The following is a 27,007-nucleotide window of genomic DNA, read 5'->3' as shown; positions in this document are numbered from 1 at the left end:
CCGCCAAAGCTCTGGCGGGAGCAGTGGCATACCCTGGTGATAAATCACATACCAAGTGAGAGACAGAACGAAAGAAAAGCTGCCTATTATGGAGACAGACGCAGGCAGCCATGGAGAAAGACAGTCAGCAGCAGAGACGGCTAAAGTTCACAGTAATACTGTTAGGAATCTGGGCACCTCAATAACGTAATAAGGGATAAGAGAATGTCAAAGACACTGCATCAAGCAGTACTTTACTCTGTAGTTTTATTACAGTGTTTTTTTTTTGTTTTGATTTTGCCTTTTGATAATGGAATATAATTTCAACACGCACAGTACTTAAAGGGGATACCATTGTTGATGGCAACTCTGAAGGTACCGAGGAATGTTACTGTGTCGAACGTTCAAACAGCAACTCTGCAAGGACATGGTGGGAAACTGCTGCCCAGAGCTTCTCTATTTCCTGGTGCGTGGCTCTCCCTTGACACAGAGCTGTGGGGTGAAAACGCAGCCATCTCCTTGATAGCCTTTTCACACTTGCACACTGGAGCTGAGCCGATCCGAGCCATCACGGTAAGGCTAGTTTCACACTTGTCGAGCCGAGCTGAGCTGGAACCGTGAAACTCTGGCCTCGCAAGATATCTGGTACTGGCTCGGTGCTGTCCAAAACAATAAAATCTACCAAAAGATTTTACAGGAATTGAGAAATACGGGACTAAACCACAGCGTGAAACAGTGTTGTGAAAAAAAAAAAAAAAAATAAAACAGGATTACAAAAAAACTAAAGATCATAACAATAAAGCCGGTCAGACAGCAAAAAAAGTAAATATTATGATTTAATGGATGCAGTCACAGACCTGCAACATATAAATATATCTTTAAATATGTTACATTTAGATTTTGTTTTAAATAGGCCTACATTAAATCTATTTTTCTGTGTTTTTAAGTTTTTTTAAGTGTTTACTGACAATTTTCAAATACTATCTGTAATGTTTTAACGTTATTATTACTAGAGGGTCCACTGCCACATTTGTAGCCTACTTTAAATACTTTACGATTTCAGCTTGAGTGCCTTTAAGTAAGATGACACTGGCTGCAACTCTATTGTAGTTTTTTATACACAAATAAGCTTACTTGATTTGAAAAACATCATGAATGATCCAAGCAACTTCTTACGCTACATAGTTTGATTAAATGAGTAGTACACAAAATATGGAAGCTGAGCATTAATTTCAACAAAGAACAACGGCAACTTTTTAATGAAAAAAATATTGTAGACTACTTCAGTAGGATCATTAGCTTGCTATATTAAACCAAAACAATAACAAATAATATCGACCTGGTTCTCTCTTGCCTTTTTCAATGAATATAATTAAATTAATAGAGAATACAAACATATTAGTCCTTAGTAGGGCTGTATCAAGGGCTGTCATGATTCCCCATATAACCTTAATTTCTTGCAATATCAACTCCAAAATACAGATGAACACATTTTATATCACCTAGTTTAATATCATACCCCATTTATTATCACGATTTAAAAAAAAAACAGTTGTGATGCATCACAGGTTCTTTTAAAAATTACCTGTCTTAATATCATCACTCAAACCCGCTTATTAGCACGTTTTGTGCAGCCTTTCAAATGTTGCATGGCCAGGCTTTACTAAGTAACCACAGCATATAATTAATTTCCATTAACAACAAATAATCACTTTGGCTGATAAACTGACATTTGGTGCTGCCTGTCAAATGCTGCGTGGGAGGTCTTAACGGGATACAGTTCAGTTACAAAACACCAATGTCATATGGCACTTTCCTACAGACAGGAATGCAGAACAGCATAAAACAAAAATTCCAAAGTAGCATACATTTAAAAGTACTCAAAGATCAGTTTCAATGATTGAGAAAGTATATGATATTCTGCAGCTGGTGTGGCAAAACACATCATTTCAGTCCAAAAAGTAAGCGTAAGTTGAAAACAATTGGTCTACAGTCAGGCTGTAGAATTAGGATAGCTTTGGCTGTAAAGACAGCACTGTCTGCCTCACATTTATCATGCATTGTCTTTTGTTTTTTGCAGTCAAATGATGAGAGAGTCTTGCTACTGGACAAGGACAATATACTGCTGTGCATCACGACTTCCAAAAACACAGACATTAAAGGAAGAGCAAAGCAAGTTGTACAGGAAATGGAAAAACCTGCTTTTGTAGGATTCTGTCATTTTTTACATGACCTCTTCTCAGAGGTGTCAAAGCTTAGCCTTACATTACAAAATAATGTTTCAACTCTTTCTTGAAGCAATTGAGAATTGTGTCAAAAAATGACAAACTAGAGACATTTTTGTAGCAAGTGGATTCCCAAACAGAGCCAGGTCCATAGCAGCAGGATCAGTCAGGCAGCTGCGAGTGCACAGCCACAAGCAATAGATTTACCAGCATTACAGAATGTTCAACTTAAGGGCCCCAGATCCAAGAAATTTTGTAAAATGAACTAAAGACCTAAATATTGAAAAACTGTTAGGGGTTTACAGGTTTGGCAACATGATTAAGCTTTCGACTGAAGAGAGGGCTTCAGGAGGACCCCAAATTATCCAGCATTTTTCAATTTTCTGCCATGATACATGGCCTGATGATCCTGTGGACTTGTGATGAATAGTTAGAATTCTTACTGAATCGGTATAGTAAACTTCTGACCTTTTAGCAAGGAATGGATGCAATGTTGATGCAGTTCACCCAGAATGGAGAATGCTTAAAACACTAGTCAAAAGGTAAGTTTATGGATAAATCCTACATTGGTTTATGGGAGGTCATACTAACAAGAATAACCCTTTCACAGATTTTTTTAAAATACTTTACATTTAGTGGAAACCGTGCTTGTGCTGCCAATATTAGCTGCCCAATGTGAACGTGGAATTTCTGCACAAAACAGAATTAAATCAGATCTATGCAACTCACTTAATGCGGCAACTGTTGAAGATCTTGAAATTAGTGCACAGGCTCTTGAAGTGTTTGATCCACAGCCTTGTGTTAAGCACTGGCTTTCCTCAGGTAAAAGGAAACAATGGCCAAATTACACATCCTGGCTAAGTAATGTAGACATTTTAACTGTTGGCGACACTGACTCAGATTGTGAATAATAAGAAAGATTTGATAGTTGTATATACCATAATAAACGTTGTACAAGTCGATTTTCTAGGTCTTTTTGTGGGGCCCTTAAAAGGGCGGAGGGAATAATACACTGGTGCAACGTATGCGCCAGTGTGTCTAATATTAAACTACTTTACCAGTGCCACAATGGGATTACTACAGCCATGGTTATGGCTCACACAAACTTAACTGTCAACAACCTGATTTTTTTTTTTCAGGATCTATGGCATTCAGGTCACGTTGCTAGGTAGAAATACAAAACCACTGTTCTACTTAAGTTTTAATTTGTTACTCTCAATACCCTTAGTCATTTTGAATGTTAAAACCGCAAGCTTTCAGACTCTTGACTGACCTCCTCTTATAAACGTCACAGCTATACTGCTATACAATAGCGGTCAGCCTCTATTGCACTCCAGGTAAGAGCTCAACTTTATTAGGAATATATTGTGTTACTGTGATCTAGGCATCATATTACGATAATGTTTGTTATGGTAATTGTTTATTTATTAAGTTTAAAAATGTTTAGTAAAACATGGCCTATAGTTTTTGGAAAACTGATAAACTTTCAGTAATTAAATACAAATAATAAAAAAATAATAAAATAATCCTTATTTTTATATAGAGCCTTTCACAATGGACCACCATCACAAACCGGTTTACAAGATTCGAGACTAGGGTGTGTGAAAAGACGGAGCACAAGGAGGTTAAGTGACAATGAGTCAGTTGAGCTGGGATTTGAACCAGGTACCTCCTGGTTACAAGCCTGTTTCTTTAACCACTGGACAACACAGCCTCCTAAGAGAGATGCGAGAGTCTGTGCGACGTATTTAAATACCCAAAACAATTTTAAATAAGCAATATCCATGATTAATTTGCTATAATAATTGTGTAAAACAAACAAAAAAAAGCCCACAAATGTCATTTAGCTTTACCATTTTAACTTTACTATTTCAGTTTAACAGAAAAAGTTAAACTGCACATAGACCGTTAGAAACCTCAGGGTAAAGGTATTAGTAAATAACACAGAGTTATGGCAAGTTCAAAAATTAAAAAGTTTTCTTGTTGTTAATATAAAATAAAGTGTTTAGGATACAGTAACCTGGATTTACATTGTTTAATGACTGCAATGGATCTTTGTCCATTAGTTTGACATTTCTTTGTAACATTCCTGTGATTTCAGGCTTATACAAATTTGACAGCTCGGGTCTTTAAACTACGCGTCAATATTTGCGCTTCCGATTCTGATTTTTCGCTTCTGATAGTTTCCCTAGTTATGGTGCATGCAGCTCCAGGATCAGATCAAGATTACGAAGCCAGATTCAGATCAGCTTAGTAAAACACGTTTGCATGATCCAGCTCGGTGGTGCCAGATCCGATCCCGTTTTTTGATCTTGTTAGCACAACCGGCCCCAGCAGTGAAGTCTGGCTCTGAGTCAAGCGCACTTGTGGATGTGAGCAGCCACGTGAGAAGCCAGAAACTGTGCCTTAGCAGGAACACACTGGTCCTAAGATGGGTGAGCTCTGAAATGCATCTTTCTACTCAGGGCTGTAGCTGGTGTACAAGCAAACCCTGTTTCTGGAAATTCAGACAACCTCAGAAGAACTTTCAAATAGTCTTGCTGAAAGGCAATAATCTACATTTTCTTTAGGTGTTTTACAAATGACAAATATCCTTTGGCACTATCAGCGTTACCCTGGTCTTATACAGTGTTTTCTAAGTGTGCTGCTACTGCTTTTTTAAGCTCAACAGCAAGAGTGTTGCCTCTTCCAGGGCACTAAACTATATTTAAATAATAATCTTGAATTGTAACTCTACAAAATTGGACAGAACCCCGTGGGACACCATGTGTAACTTTTAACAAATTGAAATCTTTTTGAAAGATAAGTGAGGACAACCTGAATATCCTACTATAGTCTCAAGATGATCAATAGTTATGAATGCTGCACTTAGATCTAGAGGTATAAGAACGGAGGGTGAGCCCATATCTGAAGATAACAGCACATCATTTACCACTCTGACAAGTGCAGTTTCAGAACTATAACCAGGGCCGAAGCCTGACTGAAACAATGGATAAATAACGGCTATCTTACCTGAGACCAAAGGTGTGTGACTGTTCAAAGTTAAACAGTGAGTGTATTTTGGCATCGGAATCAATTATTATCAGTCTGTCAATGATATCCTTTTGGGGAAAAAAACAAAAAACAAAAAAACAATACTGTTAAACATAAAAACTGAGGTGGTTCAAATACAGAAACCATTCTTCATTATTTTCAACAAAAAACTTGTAATCACTCAGGGCAATTTTTAGTTCAAGGGAGAGTAATAACCTGAATTACATTTTTCTGAACTGCAGCTGGTCGCAAAACCATCTCTCAGTATACGGAAGACTAGTATGAAACAGCCCCTTACTAAGTGGGGGAAATGTAATAAGTGAAAACTTGAAAAAAAGGAACATTAGAATTTTTTAATATTGAGAACTGCCTTTGGTAATATGTTTAAATGGCAGATTTGCAAGCTTCATAAAATAATTCAAGTATATATAGCTTGATAGAAGGGTTGCAACGAAGGGTACACTTTGACCTTCGAAGGGTCGGAACACATTACTGGAGGAAGATTCAAACTTTCGATGGTACTAATTTGCATAATTTACTGGTGATGTCACCATAGCTACTTGTTTATATTTGATTGAAAATCCTATTTTACAGATAATCCATATAAATGGAACAAAACATTAACATGTAGTTTAAAAATATGTTATATAGAACAGTAATCATGTTTTTTCAATTTAAATAAAAATAAAAATTCTAGTTGTTTATTTTATATGTAATTGCTGCTGCTTACGATACATACAGCATTGCATTGGCATTGCAGCAATAACAACTGCAGCGGACTAAGCAAAACAAAGCTTTATTTAACAGTCACTGTTCCAAGCAGGTTATCAGTCACAGTCACATTTTATTACTACAAAAAATATAAATAATACTAACAACAACAACAACAACAATAACATGGACTTATGCTTGTCAAGTGACCCCAGAGATCGGTTGTGCCTCTTAACAGTCGCTTGCTGTTTGCATTCAACTTTTTTTTTTTTTTTTTTGGTCGTATGGGCATTCAACAAAAAAAAAATCGCAAACAGCAGAGGGTTTCGAGACATTTCTTCCAGTACAGCTTAAGCTATACAACGCTTTGCTGTCGAGATGGTGATGAAGAAATTAAAAGTTTGCCTCTGGATAACACAAGCTCGAGGGGGAGGGGCGGATGGTGCTTAGTTTTTTAAATTAAAATTATTATTGTTAGCGTATCTGTTGTATGTTTCAAACACATTTTACCACAGCACTTCTCTTACACTGTCTTGTACACTAGGTACTGAGTACATATTTTACTGAAGCACTACAACCGCTATAGGCACCCAACCCACTAGTGCTTTGGAGCGCCATATAGAGTTGCTATGTATAATGATTTGGTAGTGGATTTTAATTCACTAACTTTTGTTTATGTAATATGCATTATACACATCAAAAGATCAAATTTTGCATGTGAGTGACATTTAAGTGTGATTTATAGTAGTCACATTGTCAAACAGTTTCTGTTAACAGAGCAAAAAAAAAAAAAAAAAACCACACACACACAATGTGTGAATGCCGCCTGACGAACCTTTGAAGGTTTAAAACTACCTTTGAATTCCTGGCTAACGAACGAACCTTCGAACCCAGCCCTACTTTATAATGATATTCATTCGAGATTCTAAAATGATGCTAAAAATCTTTAATAGAGTTTCTTATAATGCCTTTTCTATATTAAAACATTCTTCAGGAACCACACATACAGGTTGCAGTTGGCATTTTTGTTTTTCGTTGAACACGTGTTATAATATAAAGTGAACTGCTTAGGTTTAGTTATTTATTATTATTACCAAGGATGAGTATATATTGATTGGCAAATGATGCCCTCGTGTGGTACACACAGACAGTGCACCTAAAACAAAATAATTTGTACCACCAGATTAAATTATCTTCCTGCCAGTATATGTACATTATTAATCTTTCAACTGTGTGTAATCATTATGAACCTAAACAGATGGATCTATAATGGTTACTTGCCAAATGTTGGGAATAGAACAGAAATGCTTTATATACCACAAATGAATGATTCATTTAACATAATCAATATCCCTCAAATTACATACAGAAAGCTGCCTTGCACAAAATAGTGGGTATGGTTATGAAAATGAAAAAAAAAACACCCTTGTCCTTATACTAAAGTGAGTGTATCAACACAAACCAACTTGTCTTTGAATCTTTCAATTATAACAATGATAACGGCTTCCTTAAGATTCAATCATACCGCATGACAGATGTGTCTTCCATTATCTATGTTACTGTATCTAGCTGAACACTCACAGACAAAATGAATAGAAAAAGTCTACAGGACAAATGATCAAAAAAAAAAAAAAACACAACACTGAATCAGAAAAGATGAACAACTGTCTTGAAGAAAAGTTAAACAGTAAATATGCAGTGATGAAAGCAGGAGGCGCTAATGTAGTGTACCATCATACTTACAATAATGGAGGTGGGCATCTCACGCAAGTGGTACTCAGGCTTGTTTGGAAGATCTCGTTTACTAATCAGCTCATATACAGCTTGGTAGGAAGATAAGAGATTCACTAGAGCAAGAAAAGCCTGTAGGGAGAATAACTGACACAATTAATTTTCACACTATTACATGTAGTACTTACTTAATATAAAAAAAACAAACAAACAAAAAAAACAAACAAACAAAAAAAAAACAGTTTCATATGTAAAAATAACACAAAATTTCAAGATGCTACTGTAAAAAATTGCTTTTTTTGTGAATTTTTATGGGGACAAAAAAATCTGGTCTGGTGAAAAATGCTTAGCCCTTAAAAGGTTAAGGCTTTGTATTCATCGGGTTTCATAAAAGCAGAAGTGGCAAATCAAGCAACAAGAGCTTCCAAGACAGTGTTTGATCATCACCAATCATTACTGTGATGTTTGGTTGAGTAATTGAGACCCATAGTTCACACAGTCTGGTATTCAAAGATATATATTTTTTTATTTTAGGGTTTTAGGGTTAAACAGAACTGCCTCACAAATTACATTTTGTTTTTTAAATTAGGGTTAAGGATAATTTTGTTTGTATTGGTAATGGTACAGTAAAACCTGTCTAATCCAGCCCCTCTACAAACCAGTGTGATAAACTCTACAATCCGGAACCTTCTGGAATCTGGCATGATTTTCAAGTCTCTGTCTAAATTCAATGTAAATCTGACTGTGCAATCTGGCACTGAGCCATGTGATCATTCTTTTCTACTTCTAAAACTAGCATAAAAAAACAAACAAAAACAAGACTTCACATGTCCTGCCGGCACCATTCTGAACAATGCAGTTGTTGACAGCGAATACAATGTCTAAACATCCTCACAACAAGCTATCTTTTGAAAGAACATTTGCGCTTATCAAAAAAGCTGAACGTTTACCAAAATAACACAAAAGGAGGCAAGTGAAAAATTCTAATTGCTAGGCAAACCTTTTCAGACATTCTGAAAAGAAAATATGCCAATTTCAAGCAACAGGGAGAAAACCTGAATGCCAGCAGAAAACGCCTGAATCCTATGCAGGTACAATACGAATAAGCGAAGTTTGCTGATATATTACTGTGTTTATTATACTGTGGAAACACAGTAATAAAGTTGTTTAAAAAAATACAAATAGTTTTTTTAAAGAGTAAGTATCTGGATTCGAAAAAACCTAGCGTTACACGTCCCCAGGTTTTACTACAGCTGTTTAAATAACGTGCCTGTCATTTTTCTTTTCATTCTTAACATCCTGACAACTTTTTATACTTACAACTTTAAAGTCTGTTTCAAAGCTCTTTTAAAATGGCCACTCTAATGCACTGATAGTGTAAGGATTATTGCCCACATTGTCAAACAGGTAACACAGCAATAACGACCCATGATGTGGTGCAGAACAGAAAAGCCAGAGCACTTCTTGTTATGATTTTTTTTGCTGTTTTTTTTTTTTACATCTTTCCCTGCAGTGATTTAGAGGACATATCTTAAATCCCAGTGCACTAGAGCAGCCATTTTGAAAATAAATTTGAAACAGACTTTAAAGTTATAAGTGTAAAAAGTTGTCAGGATGTTAACAATGAAAGGAAAAATTACTGGTACATAATTTAAACCGTTTGGAGCAACAAGTGGGGACGAATAACACTATATTTTTCAGAACTCCACTACTTACTCTAAGTACAGTATTACATTTTTTACAGCACACTGTCTAATCCGGCACCATTTTCTTATCTCAAGAGATGCCATATTGGACAGGTAATACTGCATTTCCTTTTTAAATAAGTTTATCAAATGAAAGTGTATTAAAAAGTAAAGCTTCTAACGACCTGTTTGCTAAGAGTGTGATAAGAATAAGACCCAGTTACAACCTTGATTTTGATTTCTGTTTCATGCATGTATATTACATAAATATATTTTTTTTTTTATAGTTTTATGTGTTTGCTTAATTAAAATAAAATGTATACAATTGACTAGCAATCACCAACAGCACAAAAGAGGGAAGCAGGAAGGATCAATGTTTATGTTCATAGTTCCAAAGAGAGGCAGCTTTATTGTTTAGACTAAATGTCTGCTGTTTCTTTTTTTATGTTACTTTAACTCCCTCATAAACACATCAGCAAAGACAGTGATGTTTTTTTTTCACTTTGCCTAATTTGCCCACAGCTTCTTTCTGTCTAATTAAAATGATTTCTGTACTTCACTTGATGTTTCATCATTTGATCCTCTATTATAGAAATTACCTTTCAAATAAAAAAAAAAAAAAAAACAAGGGATAGATAATAGTAAATAATAATAATAATAATAATAATAATAATAAAAATAATGGGCACTCAATCAGAACTAGATAACCTTTTGCAAAATAATGTAGAAACATAAAAATAAAAAGATGACGAAAATGTATCTAAAATAATGTTGTTCAAACGATTTAAGTAATTTGTAACAGACCAATTTTCCCATAAAGTATATCTACCATTATTAATATTATTATTCTTTTTAAGTAGACGTGGATAAAATGGAGCATGTTAAATAACTTAATAGATCAAAACAGATTACTACATTAAATTTAGACTTGATGTAGGCCATTGAATCACTTATTTCTGACTTTTACCTTCTGACAGCTTCTGTCAATAGGATCCATGGGAGTTGATTTGGGATGAATCATTCTCACATCATCTCTTCCACATTCAAGAACTGACCACAATTCCAACACCAAGGCTTTCACAAAACCTAAGACAAATTAATGCAAATTTAAACATATTTGCATTTTAAGTTGTTTTATTTATCTTACAGTAAGTATTATTTCAGATTGTGAAAGATGTCCCACACTATGGGGTCAAGTTCCTGCAGTGTCACTATACTGTGCTGAAAATGTACTTCAGATATGCCTGAAACTATCCTTAAAAGGGGGCATTCGGATACTTTTCTCTTTGGCCTTTCTGAGAGACTGCTTTACATAATCTCTGAAAGTAAAAAATTGGAGTTTCCAGAGTGAAAAAATAACACAAAATAATAAATTAACGTGGCATCCAAAGCAGCACTACAGCTTTAAAAAGGTTCAATACAAAAAAAGCCTTAGTAACAAGCCCTTGCAGTGTCTAAAAAAAAATAATAATCAAAAATATGGATTGTAGAGAAACAGGAAAGCATAAGCAACCAGACTGTGGAGACTATATAATCTTCATTATCTGAACCTTCATCATTGATGATGCAAGCAATTGTTTGAATCATTAATGCACAGAGCAACTACATCTAGAGAGATTTTTTCTATTCACGTGAGCAGCGAAATTTCCCCTCAAGCATTATTTGCGCATAGCTATTAAAAACAAAAATCTACGGTGATGTAACTTTCAGCTAAAAGTTCAGGGGTGGGGTGGGGTGGGGGGGAGATTGTTCAAACAAGGGCGTTGACGGCACAATCCAGTAGTTTATTTTATTTTACTTTGCAATTCCCTAATGAGCTTATAAAAGAAAGTTTGTTCTAGTTTTTCAAAATTAATTAAAAATAAAATACAAAAAAAAAAAACACAACAACAACAACAACAACTCAGATGTAAAACATACTCTAAAGAACACCCTGAGCTACTTTTAAAACATTAATTTGCTTTATATTGCACTTCGGACAAAAATTGAGAACGCAGTTTAAATTGGATAAAAGCCTGGTAACTCCAGCTCTTTGATTTACACTGTATTTCTTCTTTTGGTATGCAGGATTATTTCTAATTTCTAAATAATAATAACATCATACTGGTCATGAGATATTTTCCAAAAACAGAAAAGCACGTATCAGCTTTTGTCTCAGGTACAAGACCTAATATATGGGGCATCCTTGAACATAAAATACCTAAAATTCAACATTTCAGGCATATACCATGACACACCTCTGTATCAAATATCTGTGTGTCTCTTTCTGCTTAATATCTGATATTTATCCAGTATATGAGTGCTACCTTCACTATGGAGTGTCAAACATGAGCTTATTTTGTGTGGTATCCTCCTTTCAGCTGCAGACATTTTTTATTTTTTTTTTAATAGTAAACATCTTTATAACAAACAGTTGGGTTTTAAGTTATTCAAATTCCTGATCAAACTACATACAGCAGGGGTTCCCAAACTGTGGTCCGTGGCCAAAAGGTGGGCCGTGACACAGTCCTAGGTGGGCCATGGGAGCAATGACATTCTATGTATTTTTCTATTAATAGTGAAAAGCAGGTGCCGGTGTCAGCTGTAAATGTACAAAAATAAAGTGTAGCAAGGCAGTACTGGCGGACTATCAAAAAAAACTCACAAGTCAGCTAACAGACAATAGGGCAGTGTTAAGGTTAATTAACTATACACATTTAAAATACAGTACTTTGATATATGTTTCAATATTAACTAAATCAAGTTATTAATCAAAGTGATAAATCTTGTTACATATCAGTAATTGATTTATTAAAATGTTTGTATATACTGTTGTTTTATTGATTACTGGCTTGCTCACAGTCATCTTAAAATAATGCTAGAGTGTGTTGTTGGAAAATAATAATAACTAGAACTGCCAGGCAGTTTAACGGCTTCCAAGCCCCAGTACCAGTACCAAACACTTAAACAATTACTGGAAGAAGCAGGTTTAAAAAACGCATCAAACAGCCATTTTGGTTTCAGGTCAACAACATTTTTTTTTAAAAGTCAGTTGAATTGCTACAATATCAGGGATGATGCTTGTGAAGTTTGGAGTTAGTCAAGTAAATTGTTTGTCAACTGACGCAGGTTATAATTTCAAATGTATACATATAACTGGCGGCCATCTTGTTTTATAAGACATCACCATTTTCACATATTTGTATCCCATTGTCAGTGGGACGATAACTACCAAGTTTTGAGTTTGTTGGTCAGACAGTGTTCAAATACCAGCAGTTTGCTGTTAAGGGCGCGTTACTTTAAAGTTTGTGGCAGCCATTTCAACATTAAAATTTAATCGCAGAAACTTCTGCCTTGCAAACTTGATGCGGGTTTGGATGCTGATGATATATGCCAAGTGTCATATCAATCACTTCACCGGTTCCCAAGAAAAAGATTTCAAAAGGTTTCTAAAAAAATGCATCAAACGGCCATTTTTGTTTCCGGTCAACACAATTTATTAAAAGTCAGTTGTACTGATACAGTATCAGGGATGATGCTTGTGAAGTTTGGAGTTAGTCAAGTTAATTGTTTGTCAACTGACGCAGGTTTAAATTTCAAATGTGAACGTATAACTGGTGGCCATCTTGTTTTATAAAACAGCACCATTTTCACATATTTTTATCCCATTGTCAGTGGGTCGATAACTACCAAGTTTGGAGTTTGTTGGACAAACCATTTTCAAATAACAGCAGTTTGTTGTTAGGGGCACGTTTCGTAAGTTTTGTGGCAGCCATTTTGACATTAAAATTTATCACAGCAACTTCTTCTTCGCAAAATTTTTTCAGCATCAGACAGTGAAAATATCCAACTTGTAGGCTGCCAAGTCAGAACCTGATCAGTCACACAGCTTCGAAGCAGCAGCAGTTTAAAGTTTTGGGAAGAAAAAAAAAAAAAAAAAAAACTTTAACAATAATAATAGGCTTCCCAGCCAAAGGCTGGGAAGCCTAACAAAAAAAAAAGTTTTTTGATTGTTTCTAATTTTGCTGAGAGAGATTTATTTTCCTAAGTTTTCTTTTGGTTAAATGGTACAGCTGCGCTCTGATTAGTGGCAAAAAAAGTTAACTTCTGCAAGGCTCTCATTTCCCTCTTTTTTGTGCATGACAGCTCAGTATGATAGGTAATGGCGGATGTTTTCGTTAGTGTTCAGAAATTAGGATTTAAGAGTTATGTTTTTGTGCATGTGGTACTGGTTTTACTCAAAAGTGACTCCTGTTCAGGTATTTATGAATGGGAATAAGAGACATGCACGTCTTTCCTGTTTGATGCGAAGAAAAATAACTGCATTTCTAAAATGTTCTATTATATAAGGTTTGATAAAGTCGTGTTTAGTTTTTGCAATTTATTTAATTTACTAAAATGTATTTTCACTATTTATTCAAATGAATAAAGGGCAGTTTAGATTAGGTTTATTTATAATGTTACAGGTTTAAATATGTTTTTAATTTGAAATTGTCCCAAGGAGTTGGGCCGCAGGGCCTACTGCAACTGAGCAGCTGGGTCTCAGGTAAAAAAGTTTGGGAACCCCTGAAATACAGTACATGTGACGACTGTAAAATGACACTACGATACTGGCAGCATCTAGATGCTACAGGTAGATTTTTTTTTGGTACAAACAGTTCTACAAAGAGGTACGGATAGGTGATTATAAAGGCATTTACAAAGTAAGCATTTAATTCGCTGAATGTCAGCATATTAAACTATGCCATGCCTCCAGATAAAATTTGCTCTACACACTGAAAGCCTGATCAAGAAAATTATCAAATGATCGAGAAAACTGCTTTAGAATAAATATGCATCATGCCATAAATAGATACTGTAGAAGCAATGGTTTTGAGCAGTTTACATATTGACATAAACTGTACCAAAGAAACAATCTGTACACGTCATCTTAAAGGTGTATGCATTCCAAACGTTAAAATAAGCAAAAGTTTGCACCACTTATCTAAAAGAGAAAAAAATAAATAAAAAATGAGATTCTCTTTGAAAAATTACCTGAACTCTGAAGTGCCACCACTCCAGGAGCTGTTGCAGCAACCTGAGTCACCATCACTCCATAACCAAATTTTTCACATCTACTGACCTGGAAACAAATAGTAAATTCAAGTGCTCAATGTTTATTTTGCTCCCACTTTTACCAATGTAATCAGATTACATTCTTTGTAAAATGTGGATACCCTTATGGTAATAGTATCTTTAATTAGATGTAGACAATTCACTGAAATGAAATAATGCTTTTAATATGGTGGATTCCCTAGTCTGGTAAAAATGCTTAAAAAAATCGAACTGTATTTTAGGTTATCATGATATAAACTGTCTGAATTAACACTTAAACCAAAACAAAATCCTAACAACTATGTCAATATTAATAACAACATGTCAACATTAATAACAGTAACATTTTAATTATTTGTAAGTGCTGTATCTAAATACTGCTGCCTTTAAAACCCATATTCATTCATATTACTGTAGACCCATAAAGACATTCTGCACCAGCTGAATAATTTCAGACACATATTTACTAACATAAAGAAAGCACCACTAAAGAAACTTTTTTTTTCTAAACAAACCAATTAGAATGTTAATTTAATAACTACTATGTGTACCCTTCTTAATTTGTACAACTCCAGTCTGTTTCCACTGTGTAAAGTGGTACAGAATGAAGACAGCAATGCGTCCCATTCCAATTTTTTTTTTTTTTTTAAATGCATATTTTGCCAAATCTGTATTTATAAGTGAATGTATAAGGTTTTTTGGCAAATTTTAATAATTATTTATAAACATGCCATGTGCAATTAAAAGTAATGGAGTAACTCAGGAACTGATTGGTTCATCATTATTTTTAATCTTAGAGACTATGTGTGAGTGAATGTCCAAACAATATGGAAATCATTTAATAATTACTTACATTACAGGAAACAGGTTTTAATTATTCTAATTAAAACATGTTTACTACGAAAATGGGACTACTCACACAGCAGACCAACATCCCGAACAACAATGTTGATACATAATTTAATTAATAATTAACAATATCTAATGAAGATACAGTAACATAATGAATATGCAAATACAACAATTTATTTTCTAATTAACTAATGCAAATCAGACAGCTGCACAAAGGAAATACTTTTGTTTGTTAAATTACTAACACAAAACAAAAAAACACACACATGAATTCAGAATTAAATTTTCATTAATTTAAAACCACACTGAGATAGCATTTATTTGTTTTCATAATCGGTTCAGTTTGCCACAGCTAGCCTTCAGGTACACCACTGTAAATTATTATTAATTTTTTTGGCTTGACATGACATGATTTATAGTTTCTTTAGGGTGGCAAGGAAATACATGTTTATTTTCAGTAACATCACTTAATTTGCTGTTTAAAAATATGTTTCCACCTTGTGTATTTGTTCGTTATGACAACTAATAATGGTTAGGGTTAACAACCTTGGTTAATGCAAAAATGTTAATGAACTAGCCCTTTCTTTGAGAGTGCAGTAAACTGTTATTATGGCATTTTTATTCAGCTTGTTCGTCTCAAAAACAAAACAAAACAGACATGCTTATGGTAATTTCACTTCCAGACACTAACTTTATTTACAATATACTGCTCTCAAGTACTACAGTCTGTAGTTATACACTGTTGATGCTTTCACCTTCAAGTCAAACATGAGATAACATGAAAATCCTAGTACTACATATACACAATACAGTACATGTATTATTTAGACTGGAAATGCATTTGTGAAAAATAATGTGCATCATTTGTACTGCAATCTGAATTCCAAATTTAGTTATTAATAAAGACACTTCATTATTGGTTAGTATGCAATGCTTTAATTTGCTAATGCATACAATATTAATTATAATCTGACTGAGGAATGAACACAGGCAATATGATATTTAATATCCATCAGTTAAAATATTACAAGGGCATACAAGTAATTAATAAGACTGTATGTCATCTGTTTCTTTTAAGAAAACAGTACACTGGCAGAGCTATTTAGCTTTAAGGATCATAACTCACCTAAGACCATAATAACATTGTAGCAATTGCAAGTAATACTCTACCGGTACTTAGTATTGCTCTTTGAAATATTTTTTCATTTGCCAGGTTTACTATACATTTACACTAGCACATTAAACCCAGCATACAGTAACATACCTGCAGTTTTTTTGTGAATCTGCTAAACATGTAGGTGACACACTCATTGGTAGCTCCTGTTTGCTGAAGCAGCAGAAGTCCTTTTGGTGTTGCAGCAAAGTTCAACAAATTGTCTAGCAATGTCTCCTCCCAGACCATGCTGATTGGGTAAACACACAACACAAGTTTTCTGAAGGAACTAAAAATACATATTACCCACAATGTCAATGGAAAAAAGGAAAAACAGTATCTGATAGGCTTGGTTTACATGCAGATTAGAAACTCCAAATTATTTCCCCATTGTCATGAGAGGATGATTTGGCATGTACATACAATGAAACTTCCTCACACTAAAGGAAGTGCGTAGCAAAAAAAAAAAGGCATGGCTAAAATGGGTGGGTAAATCGCCTTCTAAAGCTAACCCAGCTATTGATGGGCTTTTTTTGCATGGCAACAAATTCAGAAGTCGAACCATATGTTCACGAGACTTCGGCAGTAAAGATCCTGTTTGTGACTTAACCATGCACAACTATCTACTATAAATAAAGGCTGTACCAAGCAATTCTGTTAAAAGTAACTGTGGTAAGCTACTTTGACCAAATAGAAACAACAAGCATACTAAAGACCTCTTCATTCCATATGTTTCAAATTATTGCATTTTGCAGGTAACTCATAAAATGGGTGCTACATAATTTAGTTGGAGGTTATAAAAATAAAATATTGAAGCTAATACAAACATAAAAAAAAACACACAGCCCTTTGCAAAGCCTGTGCCTTCTGCCAGTTCTGTTGTCAATTCAACGCTTATCTTCTTTCTATTCCTTAAGGATATTATCTTCCAGTATTGCTCAAGACAGCTTTTTGTCTTCCAGTCCTGGGTTTGTCAAACTGAATTATGCAAGCTATTTCACTCAATGTTTTTGCAAGCTAATTCACTCGGAGCAGGGTTGTTAAATGTCAGCAAAACTTGCAAAGTAGAAAAATGTACAAAATGAAATTAAATGTCAGCAAAACTTGCAAAGAAAATGTACAAAATGAAATTTACTGGTTGCATAAGTATTCAGCCCCTTAAGTCAGTACTTGGTAGAAGCACCTTTTGCAGCAATTACTGCTATGAGTCTTTTTGGATAGGTCTCTACTAGCTTTGCACAGTAGGATGGTGACATTTTTGCCCATTCTTCACGGGATAATTGCTCCACTTCTGATTAGTTTGTTGGGAACATTGATGGACTGCAATCTTCAAGTCTCGCCATACATTTTCTATTGGATTCAAGTCAGGACTTTGACTGGGCCACTCAAAAACATTAATTATTTTCATGTTCAACCACTCCAGTGTGGCTTTGGTTTTGTGCTTCAGTCATTATCATGTTGAAATGTGAATTTCCTCCCCAGTTTCAGAGTCTTGGCTGACTCAAACATGTTTTCCTCCAGGAGTTGCCTGTACTTTGCACCATCCATTGTCCCCTCTATCCTGACAAGCTTCCCAGTCCCTGCTGAAGAGAAGCATCCCCATAACATGATTCTGCCACCACTATGCTTGACAGTTGGGATGGTGTTGACTGGGTGATGCGCAGTGTTGGGCTTGCGCCAGACGTAACACTTGGAATTTAGACCGAAAAGTTCAATTTTTGTCTTGTCGACCACAAAACCTTTTTCCATATGTCTGCAGTATCATCTACATCCTTTTTCATAAACTCCATACGTGCTTTAGGATGAGGCTTTTTGAGTAATGGCTTCTTTCTTGCCACCTTTCCATACAGGCCAGCTTTGTGTAGGGACCGGCTTATTGTTTATGTGTGAACACTGACTCCCATCTCAGACACAGAAGTTTGCAGATCTCTCAAGGTCATTGTTAGCTTCAGAGTGACAGTTTCCTGCTTGCCCGGCTGCTCAGTTTGGGAGGGTGACCTGATCTGGGTATGCCTGGGTGGTATGATGCACCTTCCACTTCTTAATGATGGACTTCACTGTGCTGAGAGGGATAATCAGCGCCTTTGAAATTTCCTTGTATCCTTCTCCTGCTCAGTGCCTCTCTACCTCTTTATCCCTGACTTGTTTCAAAAGCTCCTTAGTTCATGGTTGCTTTGTTGGATCACTATATGAGTTGCAGCTTGAAAGTCTTTATATAACTGATGGAAATTATCTACAAGTTAAACCACTTTGAGTACACAGAGGCTGCAACCATTTAACCAATTTTGTGACCTTTTAAACAAATCATTTGCCCCTTAGATGATTTAGGGCTGCAGTAGCAATGGGGTTGAATGCAACTGAGATTAATCTGTTTTTCTTTGTAAATCTTACTTATTTATATTCTATATGCATGTTTTTAACTTTATCAATGTGGAGAAGTTTGTGTAGATTCTACATGTAAAGTCTAATTTGAAAGTGTCGTGGCGTACGCGCAGGTGCCAACAAAATGTGAAAACTCTGCAGGGGGGTGAATACTTCTGCAAACAACTGTGTGTGTGTGTGTGTGTGTGTGTGTGTATGTGTATATATATATATATATATATATATATATATATATATATATATATATATATATATATATTAGGGATGGGACGAATACAGCAGTTCCAAATAATTGTCCTTTAAGGTCTCACTGAACCGACACAAAGCCGGTTAAACTTTTAAATCACGCTATTAAGTTGTGCTGTGTGTATAATCTCCAAAGTGCTTTCTATTAAAAACAAATGGTTACCTTTTAATCTTTTAATGTGTGAGTTTCACGTGGCCAATGTAGATCCACATTATAAACATATAAGCACAACAGACTACAGCGATTGTGTATAGTTTAAGTAAAGTCTCTTCAACCTTATTCACAGGGCAAGACAAGAACAAAAGCATGAAAATGTAAAACTGTTGGTTCCATAAATTTTTTCAAAGTATGGGTCTTCTCAGAATTGCTTGATACGGCCTTTATTTATAGTAGATATACAAAAAGGTCCAGGGGGAATAAAGTATCAACTGAGGAATTTGTTTGGATTTCCAATAATAAAAATATAACAGCATTCTGCTGGTGAGAGCTTTGCACTGGCCCGCTGAATTCTGATTCAGGTGCTGTATTATTATTATTATTATTATTATTATTATTATTATTATTATTATTATTATTATTATGTGGGCAGCAGTCTATAGATGTATTACCAGTAGTTAAAACATTTACTCTACCAAACATTTTGACTGTGTATGTTTCAGATTTAAACTCTACCATAAGATTACCATAAGGATCATAATTTCGGAAGCTACCCTTCTATTGGGAACATCGTAAATATTATATATAATATGTATAAAAATATACATGTGGTTAAAGAATGATTAGAAAATAATGCATGGATAGTACAAAGTGTTCTCATATGGAATATTGGTATTTTTTTGACAGAAACAGTGAAATATAGCCTATTATATTTTAGTATTAATTAGGTCTTTTGAATTTTGAAGGAGAATTTCTTTCCCTAAAAAAAAAAAAAAAAAAACTACATGTAAACCCAAATTGCCCCAGGTGTACTACCAAAATATCCTATCAAAAAGCTGAGACTTTTTTTTTTTTGCATGTAAACCAAAACATAGTTACATTTACATGAACATGACTCTGCCAATGTAACATTACAGTAATACGTTAATACTAGGTTTTAAATAATTAAATCAAGGTGGTCATTGAAACTAGGATGGAACAACTTTGTTCCTTCAAACAAATGCATAAAAACGCAGTGTATATCGCACCTACAGCACAATATTTTTTATATTTACTGAAAATAGTGTACTTGTTTTACAGATTAAAATTATAAAGTCAATGTGGGAAAAAAAACACAATATTTAAGGATGACACACTTATAATTATGTAATAATAGATCCCATAAAACTACTACACTTACTTATTTTGTAAATCCTGAGTTGCCGAGCTTGAAACTGCTCCAGGTACAGGAGTAAGGACTCTCTCTGACAGACAGCTGGCCTGAACAGAAAATAAGGATATAGAAAATACTATATTATATTATTTAACATTAAACATATTCATGCTATACAATCATGTGTTAACTGGAAACTTCTGAAGAACCTTACCCCCTAAAGGACTCTCTCTTTATGCGCAATTAACTTTTAACAATTAGTCTTCTGGGAGTGGTGGGCTAGAAAGACCAGAGGTCTATATTATACTCAGTGCCTGCCACTCGCAGCATTAAAAAAGGAATTACAATAACTTTCACATTTTATTTTTTCCGTGCTTGTTGTGGAGGAAAGTGAATCCCCAACCTTATCTTCTCTGGTTGATTGATCGAATTCATCTGTTAAAAATGCCTACTCTGACCCCCAAAAAGGAAGAACAAAAATTCCTAAGCACTAAAAACATCTGAAGCAGCACAGAAGATTGAGTTAACTGAAATACAAATAAATATATACAGATACTTGGGTGGTATGGTTATATAGTCAGACCCATTCTGCATTTTAAATGTGGTCTTTAAATCACTAAACAGTTTCTGTTCTCCAAAATTCAAAATAACAAGCTTTCAGGGATTGAAAATCCACTGAGAGCTAATTGCCTTCTTAATTATCCGCAATATATCTTTTGAGCTGTTACTTACCAAACGTTAACCTGTCTTATTTAATTAACAAATTAATTACTAGTTATGTTAGAAACTCCCCTATAGCTGATTCCAAATCAGAATGTATTACTATTGTTAAACTCTATAATGTAACAGGCACCTTTTTCCAAGCTTGGACAATGCTGTTGTGCAGTCCATACGGTTTGAGGACTTGCAGCCCCTCACAGGTATTGTACATTTGACGGCAGACAAAGATAAAGGCTCCTTTTAGACTGGTTAATGTCGTAGATTCCGACAATGCTGGGATTTTTTCAACAAGGAGCTTCGTGGTAAACTGGACTATCACATGTGCAGCTGAAATTCTAAAAGAAAAAGAAAAAGAAAAACAAACAAGAAATAAAATACATGGTTCTTAATTCACCTCAACCATATGCTGTGTGATAACTATAAGGCCTAGCGCATTTCGCTGATGCAATGATTTGAGTTTTAAAGAGGCATAACAAATGGAACAGTTGTGTCCCAGACTATACCTAATATGTATCTATATGTTTTCCACTATAAGGTAGAACACACATATTCTCCTTTAATGCACTTACCTTTCTCCTTCAGCAGAACTGTTGTTTTCTTCATAAAGAAAAAGTGAAAGTCCCCGTTCAGTAGTAGCAATTCTTGCCAATATATCTGCTATATGTGTTAGTGTAGTTTCAGCACGGTTGAAATCCACCTAATAGAATTAACACAATTTTATAATAATTTCGGACAAATTAAAAAAAAAAAAAAAAAAAAAAAGACAATAAAAAAAAATGACAAATTACAAAATACTGACATTTATTATCCAACTCATTAGTTAATTATTAATTTTAGAAATAATATAAATAACTTGCATTGTTAAACAACCTTAATTTAACTGTAGCCAGCCTTTTTGTACTCAACATTTTTGCATTAACATTTCATAATAGAATGTTGCCTCCTTTTGTTCAGTTGAAGAGCTGCAATGTTAAAAAAATAAATAAATAAATAAATAGTAATAATAATAATAAATAATAAATCTGATGCTAACCTGCTTTCCTTTGAGTAAAGCGATGATGGGGGAGAGAAGACTCTCAATGACTGGGATTGTATACATACACTCTATAGCACACTCTTTACGGTCACAGAGAGTTCTTAGTACTTCCATCACAAGACTTGTTGGAGAAAGGGAATCTAAAAAAAAATATGAATTTATTTGTTAACTTTTTTTTTTTTTTTTTTTTTTTACACACAAAAAGCATTACTGTACTAATCAGATATATGTTAACATCACTTTGACCTATATATCCACAGAAAAGAAAAATACCTTCATATTCAATACAGTAAAACCTGTCTAATCTATACATGCCAGGATTGTGTATAATGCGGCACGATTTATGGGTCCCAATCAAATTGCTATTGAAATTAATGGTGTGATACCCTCTACAATCTAGAACCTTCTTTATGGAATCGTGCATGGTTTTTAAGTCTCTTCTGCCTAAAATGAGTGTGACAAAAGCAAGATGTCACCTGTCATGCCAGCACCATTCTGAACTGTGCAGTTGTTGAACAGCAAATAAATGTCTAAATGTCCACCAATGGGCTCTCTTGAAAGAATATTTGTGCTTAACAAAAAAGCTGAATGTTAACCAAAACCAACACAAAAAGAGCCAAATGAAAAATTCAAATTTTCAAGGCAAACCATTTCGGACACTGAAAAGAAAAGATGCCTACATAAAAGCAGCACTGAGAAAACCTGTGAATACCTGCAGGTACAAACAATTGAATGTCTTTCTATGGGAAGAGTTTAACCAGGTTCTTGCAAATAACAGGTAAAGATTTTGTTGAGGCACTGTTGTGTTTAAAGTTTTTAAGAGTCATTAATGTACAGTAATACAGTTGCTTTTTTGAAGTGTTCAAATAATTTTGTCATTTTACATTTAGATCTTTTTTTAACTCTGTAATCTTGCACACTATCTGACAGTTTTCCTGTAGGTTTTACTGTGTAAAGTACATTCAATTTTGCAATAAAGAACAGTGGGTTCAGTATTTCAAGATACTGTACTCAACAGCCCAAGCGTTTACATTAAGGGCTGGTTTCACAGACCCTGATTGGATTCCTTTATACACGGTAACTTCAGTTAGTCAAAGATTAGTGATAATCAGTGTCTGTGAAACTAGCTATAAATCCTAAAATGGAGGCACAAATTGGGCCCACTATACATTAAGCAATTTGCTTACTTGAGTATATGTAAAGTATTCTTTATAGTCATCAACAAAAATTCATATGAAGTAGTTAAATTTAATTTGACATAACAGGAATGTTCATATTTAGCATAAATCTGCAACAATAAAGTATATGTAACACAGATGAATAATAATAATAATAATAATAATAATAATAATAATAATAATAATAATAATAATAATAATAAATACAGTACTTGATTACAGTAATTTACCTGCATGGGAAATACCACTGATTGTGATGTTTGGATGTTTGTACATTATACGAATTAGCATCACAATGAAGTCCATCAGAGTTACTGGGTCTGGAAAAGGAAACAAATTATGGCAAGTATGGCATTTATCCATTTTAAGTCCTATTATAGTCTACAAGGGACATATTTGTATAATGTACAGCGTTTATCTTATGGTATTTTGTTGTTTCAACTTCTATTAACTCTGCTAACACAGGCTTATTTTGGATTGGAAAAGCATGGATTTGACTCTTTGCCAGGGTTGACTCAGTTAGATGCAAATCAAGTGTAATGGATGTGGCTGGCTGTCAGCCTGAGGGGCCAAGTACTTGCAGTAAATAAAAATAACAGTAGAGAGGGCACCAGAGCTAGCCAATTGGTCTACTGTAGGTCCTTCAGCGATGTGAAAGGCAGTTACTAAACTACAACCACTGAAGTCATGATAATACATTTAATGCAGATGAGACTCAATGCATAAAGTGTCACCAACAGACAGAAGGTTAAATACTCTACAGCAGATGTTTTCAACCAGAGGCATGCATAACACTGGAGGTACTTTTAAGGGTTTGTAGGATGACTCAGAATTGCAAAAACAAAAATGAAAGTCAAAGAAAATGATGATCTGGAATTCTTTATTAACAGTATTACATATTATCTGTAAACCACTGCATATTAATTTTTTGTTTAGCCACTCAAAGGCTATGCTAGTCTAGTTTCAAAATGATCACCCACCTGTACGCGTGATTTCGATTGAGCGGATTTTCACTCTGATATTAGGGTGGGTGAATTAGGTGTCTGGCTATTCTGCCTATAGAAAGCACTTTATGCTGCTGGTGAACTTTGCAGTTTTCAACTGAATAATAATTAGCAAAGCACAATCTTTCTGCATTTTTTTAAAGTATAAATGTTCCGGTAAAAAAATAATAAATCACAACACTGATACTTTAACTGTTTTTTTTTTATTTTGTTTTGTTTTTAAATCTATTAGGCACAGCTGCATTTCAGTAAGAGTAATAGCGGCTGGTTGAATTTATTTTCAGTGTTTGATAGAGTATATCCATATTATTTTTATGCTGGCTTTAATAAAACATTTATCATTGTTAGTTATTACAGTTTTATCTTGAGGTTAATGTTTTTGATAGATTAAACATTTTAAATGGCACCAATAATTATGCTGAACCAGTCAGTAGTGCAAAAATTGCAACGGTACTTGAGATGAACCCTCCAGACAGAAGAGGTACAGTTTAAAAAAGTTTATCGTGCGAACCTTCTCACCATACATGGGGCGATTTTTGTCGTCGAGTGAGAGAATGGCAGAAGAAGGACCTGCAGTTTTATGTGTTTGTGCAGCTCTTGCTTTGATAGTAAAGAGAAAGAAAAATTGGAGGAATATGAATATCTGGGTTAGAAAATGGATTCAAAGGTTGGAGGAAACGGGGGCATTTAATAATTTAAAGTCAGAATCCTGTCCTGTCCTACTGAATGAGTTGCTGGAGAAAGTGAGGGGTGAAATCACTTTTCAAGATAACGTAAACTTTCAAATCCTTCTCCGATTCTACTAAACATTCTAAACTGTTATTTCAAAATGTTAAACTATTATGCATATGTATGACTGTGTTTGAGAAGTGTAGTGGAAACAAGTGAGAGAATAACAAAACTAAGAGAAATAATAATTAAAGGGGTTTATTATTTTGGTGTGGACCATGGCTGACAGCGGTTCTGTTTATTGTATAAAAAAAGACCCTGCCTGTGTGAGTCTGCTTTATTTTCATGCAACACTACAGTATCACAGTGTGTCAATGCACCATGTGATCTGTTATATTAATTGTGTGCGAAGTACTAGGATTAAAGTAACATTTTAAGTCACCTTTTTTCACATTGTACAGTAATGTGAACAAAGCTTCATGATTTACTTTGTTACCAGTATAGCCTATACGCTAAAGTATAAAGACAGTGTGCTTTAGCTGTAGATATTTATTTGAGTTTACTGTACTAAAGCCAGCTGTGAGATAACACAATGTTATTTTTCAGGGCACATTTCTTCTGCCTTGCTCCTTTCATTTTTATCATGATACTCTTTCTTTTTCGTATTATATATAAACGTGGATATTTCTCAGAGATCAATCAATTTCTCAGTGCACTCCCATTGCCACGTAACTACATTTCTCCAAGTTGTTTGAATGACTTCTACCACGTGACATCAACAGCTGTGCTTATTGGTTGATTCTGAGCGACTTGTCGTCCTGAATAGAGGGGAGCGCTATTCCCTGATCACCTGTCATTTCTCACAGACGAGAGACGATATTTCACCAGACGGGGCAATTTTGTCAGACCGACATATCAAAGGCAACAAAATCCCCTGCGTATGGTGGCCTTAAGATGGTTTTGTCTGATGTCTTTGGGATACTAGGTGGTAGAGGTACTAAGATGGGCCAGTCGCAGCGCAAACATACTGCAATTTACATATTCATTGCAACCATTCGCAAAGTATACATTTTGTCTTATGGACTAAAAGAAAATATGTTTACAAAAAAAGAGCCGCAATATACCAATTTAAATATCTGTTGCGTCTTCTTAGCAAGATCTCTAGCATACATTGCGACATTGTTCAAATAAATAGTGGGAGTTGAGTTGTGGTTTTCTGCAGCAGAGGGTACCCGAAGGACAACGTCTATACATGCAAGAATCAAAATAACAAGTTTTTGTTAAATGCAAACTTCATCTATACAATGCATTCTGTTCTGTATTCATTTTACCTATTTTAATACTGTAATATATATATAAAAAATGAAAGGCAGTTTACTCCCATCAGATTCTATAGTGGGGCCTCAACCTTCACCTCCAAAAAGCTTTCATTAATCATACAGTAGCCCCTCACTAAACCGGACAGGTTTGTCCAACATAAGGAGGTGTCGGGTTTAAAAACAATATCACACACACATACATTTATAGTTCTCGATGTATTTTAAATATAGACCATTGTGCTGAAAACACTAATGTGTTTTGGAGAGGTGTAACAGGGAAGATCTGTGCTGACTATCTGGCGCATGCATGATTCTGCAGGAAGAGGTTGGCAGCCCTGTAGGATCTGCATGTCAATCATGGCAGTGACACGGAGAGGTTGGGTGAGGGTGTGTTGTCTCTCCCTCTCTGACTGGTCAGGAGGCGGGCCTTGGGAGGGTCGCTCAACCTATAAAAGCTAGGCTTTGCCTGGCCCCTTACAGAAGAAACACAGCTAGAGCGAGAGAACATCACAGGCAAGCACTGCTGAGGAAGACAGCCGCTATAAAATAATATAATAATAATTATTATGTACCCGAGCAGGACGTGTGTAGTTAGCTGGGGAGACCTGGGCAACCCCACATAGTATAGTGAGGAAATAGCAAAGCAGCACCTTTTATTTTGAGGTTTTGATTACAGTGAGTTTTATTTTCCTTTTTCTTTG

At 34.8% G+C, this 27,007-nt stretch overlaps 1 protein-coding gene across 1 annotated transcript in view; it reads right to left on the bottom strand.

Moving 5' to 3' along the window:
• Nucleotides 1-27,007, bottom strand: part of tbc1d32 (TBC1 domain family, member 32) — a 72,861-nt gene that overhangs the window by 36,899 nt on the left and 8,955 nt on the right. Inside the window, exons 14-23 of the mRNA XM_041253098.1 lie at nt 23,545-23,634; nt 22,134-22,276; nt 21,670-21,797; nt 21,234-21,435; nt 20,408-20,487; nt 16,554-16,692; nt 14,378-14,465; nt 10,332-10,450; nt 7,692-7,811; nt 5,217-5,305 (exon numbers count right to left, since the gene is read on the bottom strand). Coding sequence (XP_041109032.1) covers nt 5,217-5,305; nt 7,692-7,811; nt 10,332-10,450; nt 14,378-14,465; nt 16,554-16,692; nt 20,408-20,487; nt 21,234-21,435; nt 21,670-21,797; nt 22,134-22,276; nt 23,545-23,634 — 1,198 coding nt within the window. The remainder of the gene's footprint in view (nt 1-5,216; nt 5,306-7,691; nt 7,812-10,331; nt 10,451-14,377; nt 14,466-16,553; nt 16,693-20,407; nt 20,488-21,233; nt 21,436-21,669; nt 21,798-22,133; nt 22,277-23,544; nt 23,635-27,007) is intronic.

The sequence above is a fragment of the Polyodon spathula genome, chromosome 6 (assembly GCF_017654505.1).
Source record: "Polyodon spathula isolate WHYD16114869_AA chromosome 6, ASM1765450v1, whole genome shotgun sequence".
NCBI lineage: Eukaryota > Metazoa > Chordata > Actinopteri > Acipenseriformes > Polyodontidae > Polyodon > Polyodon spathula.
This window is presented reverse-complemented; position numbering and strand designations above follow the sequence as displayed.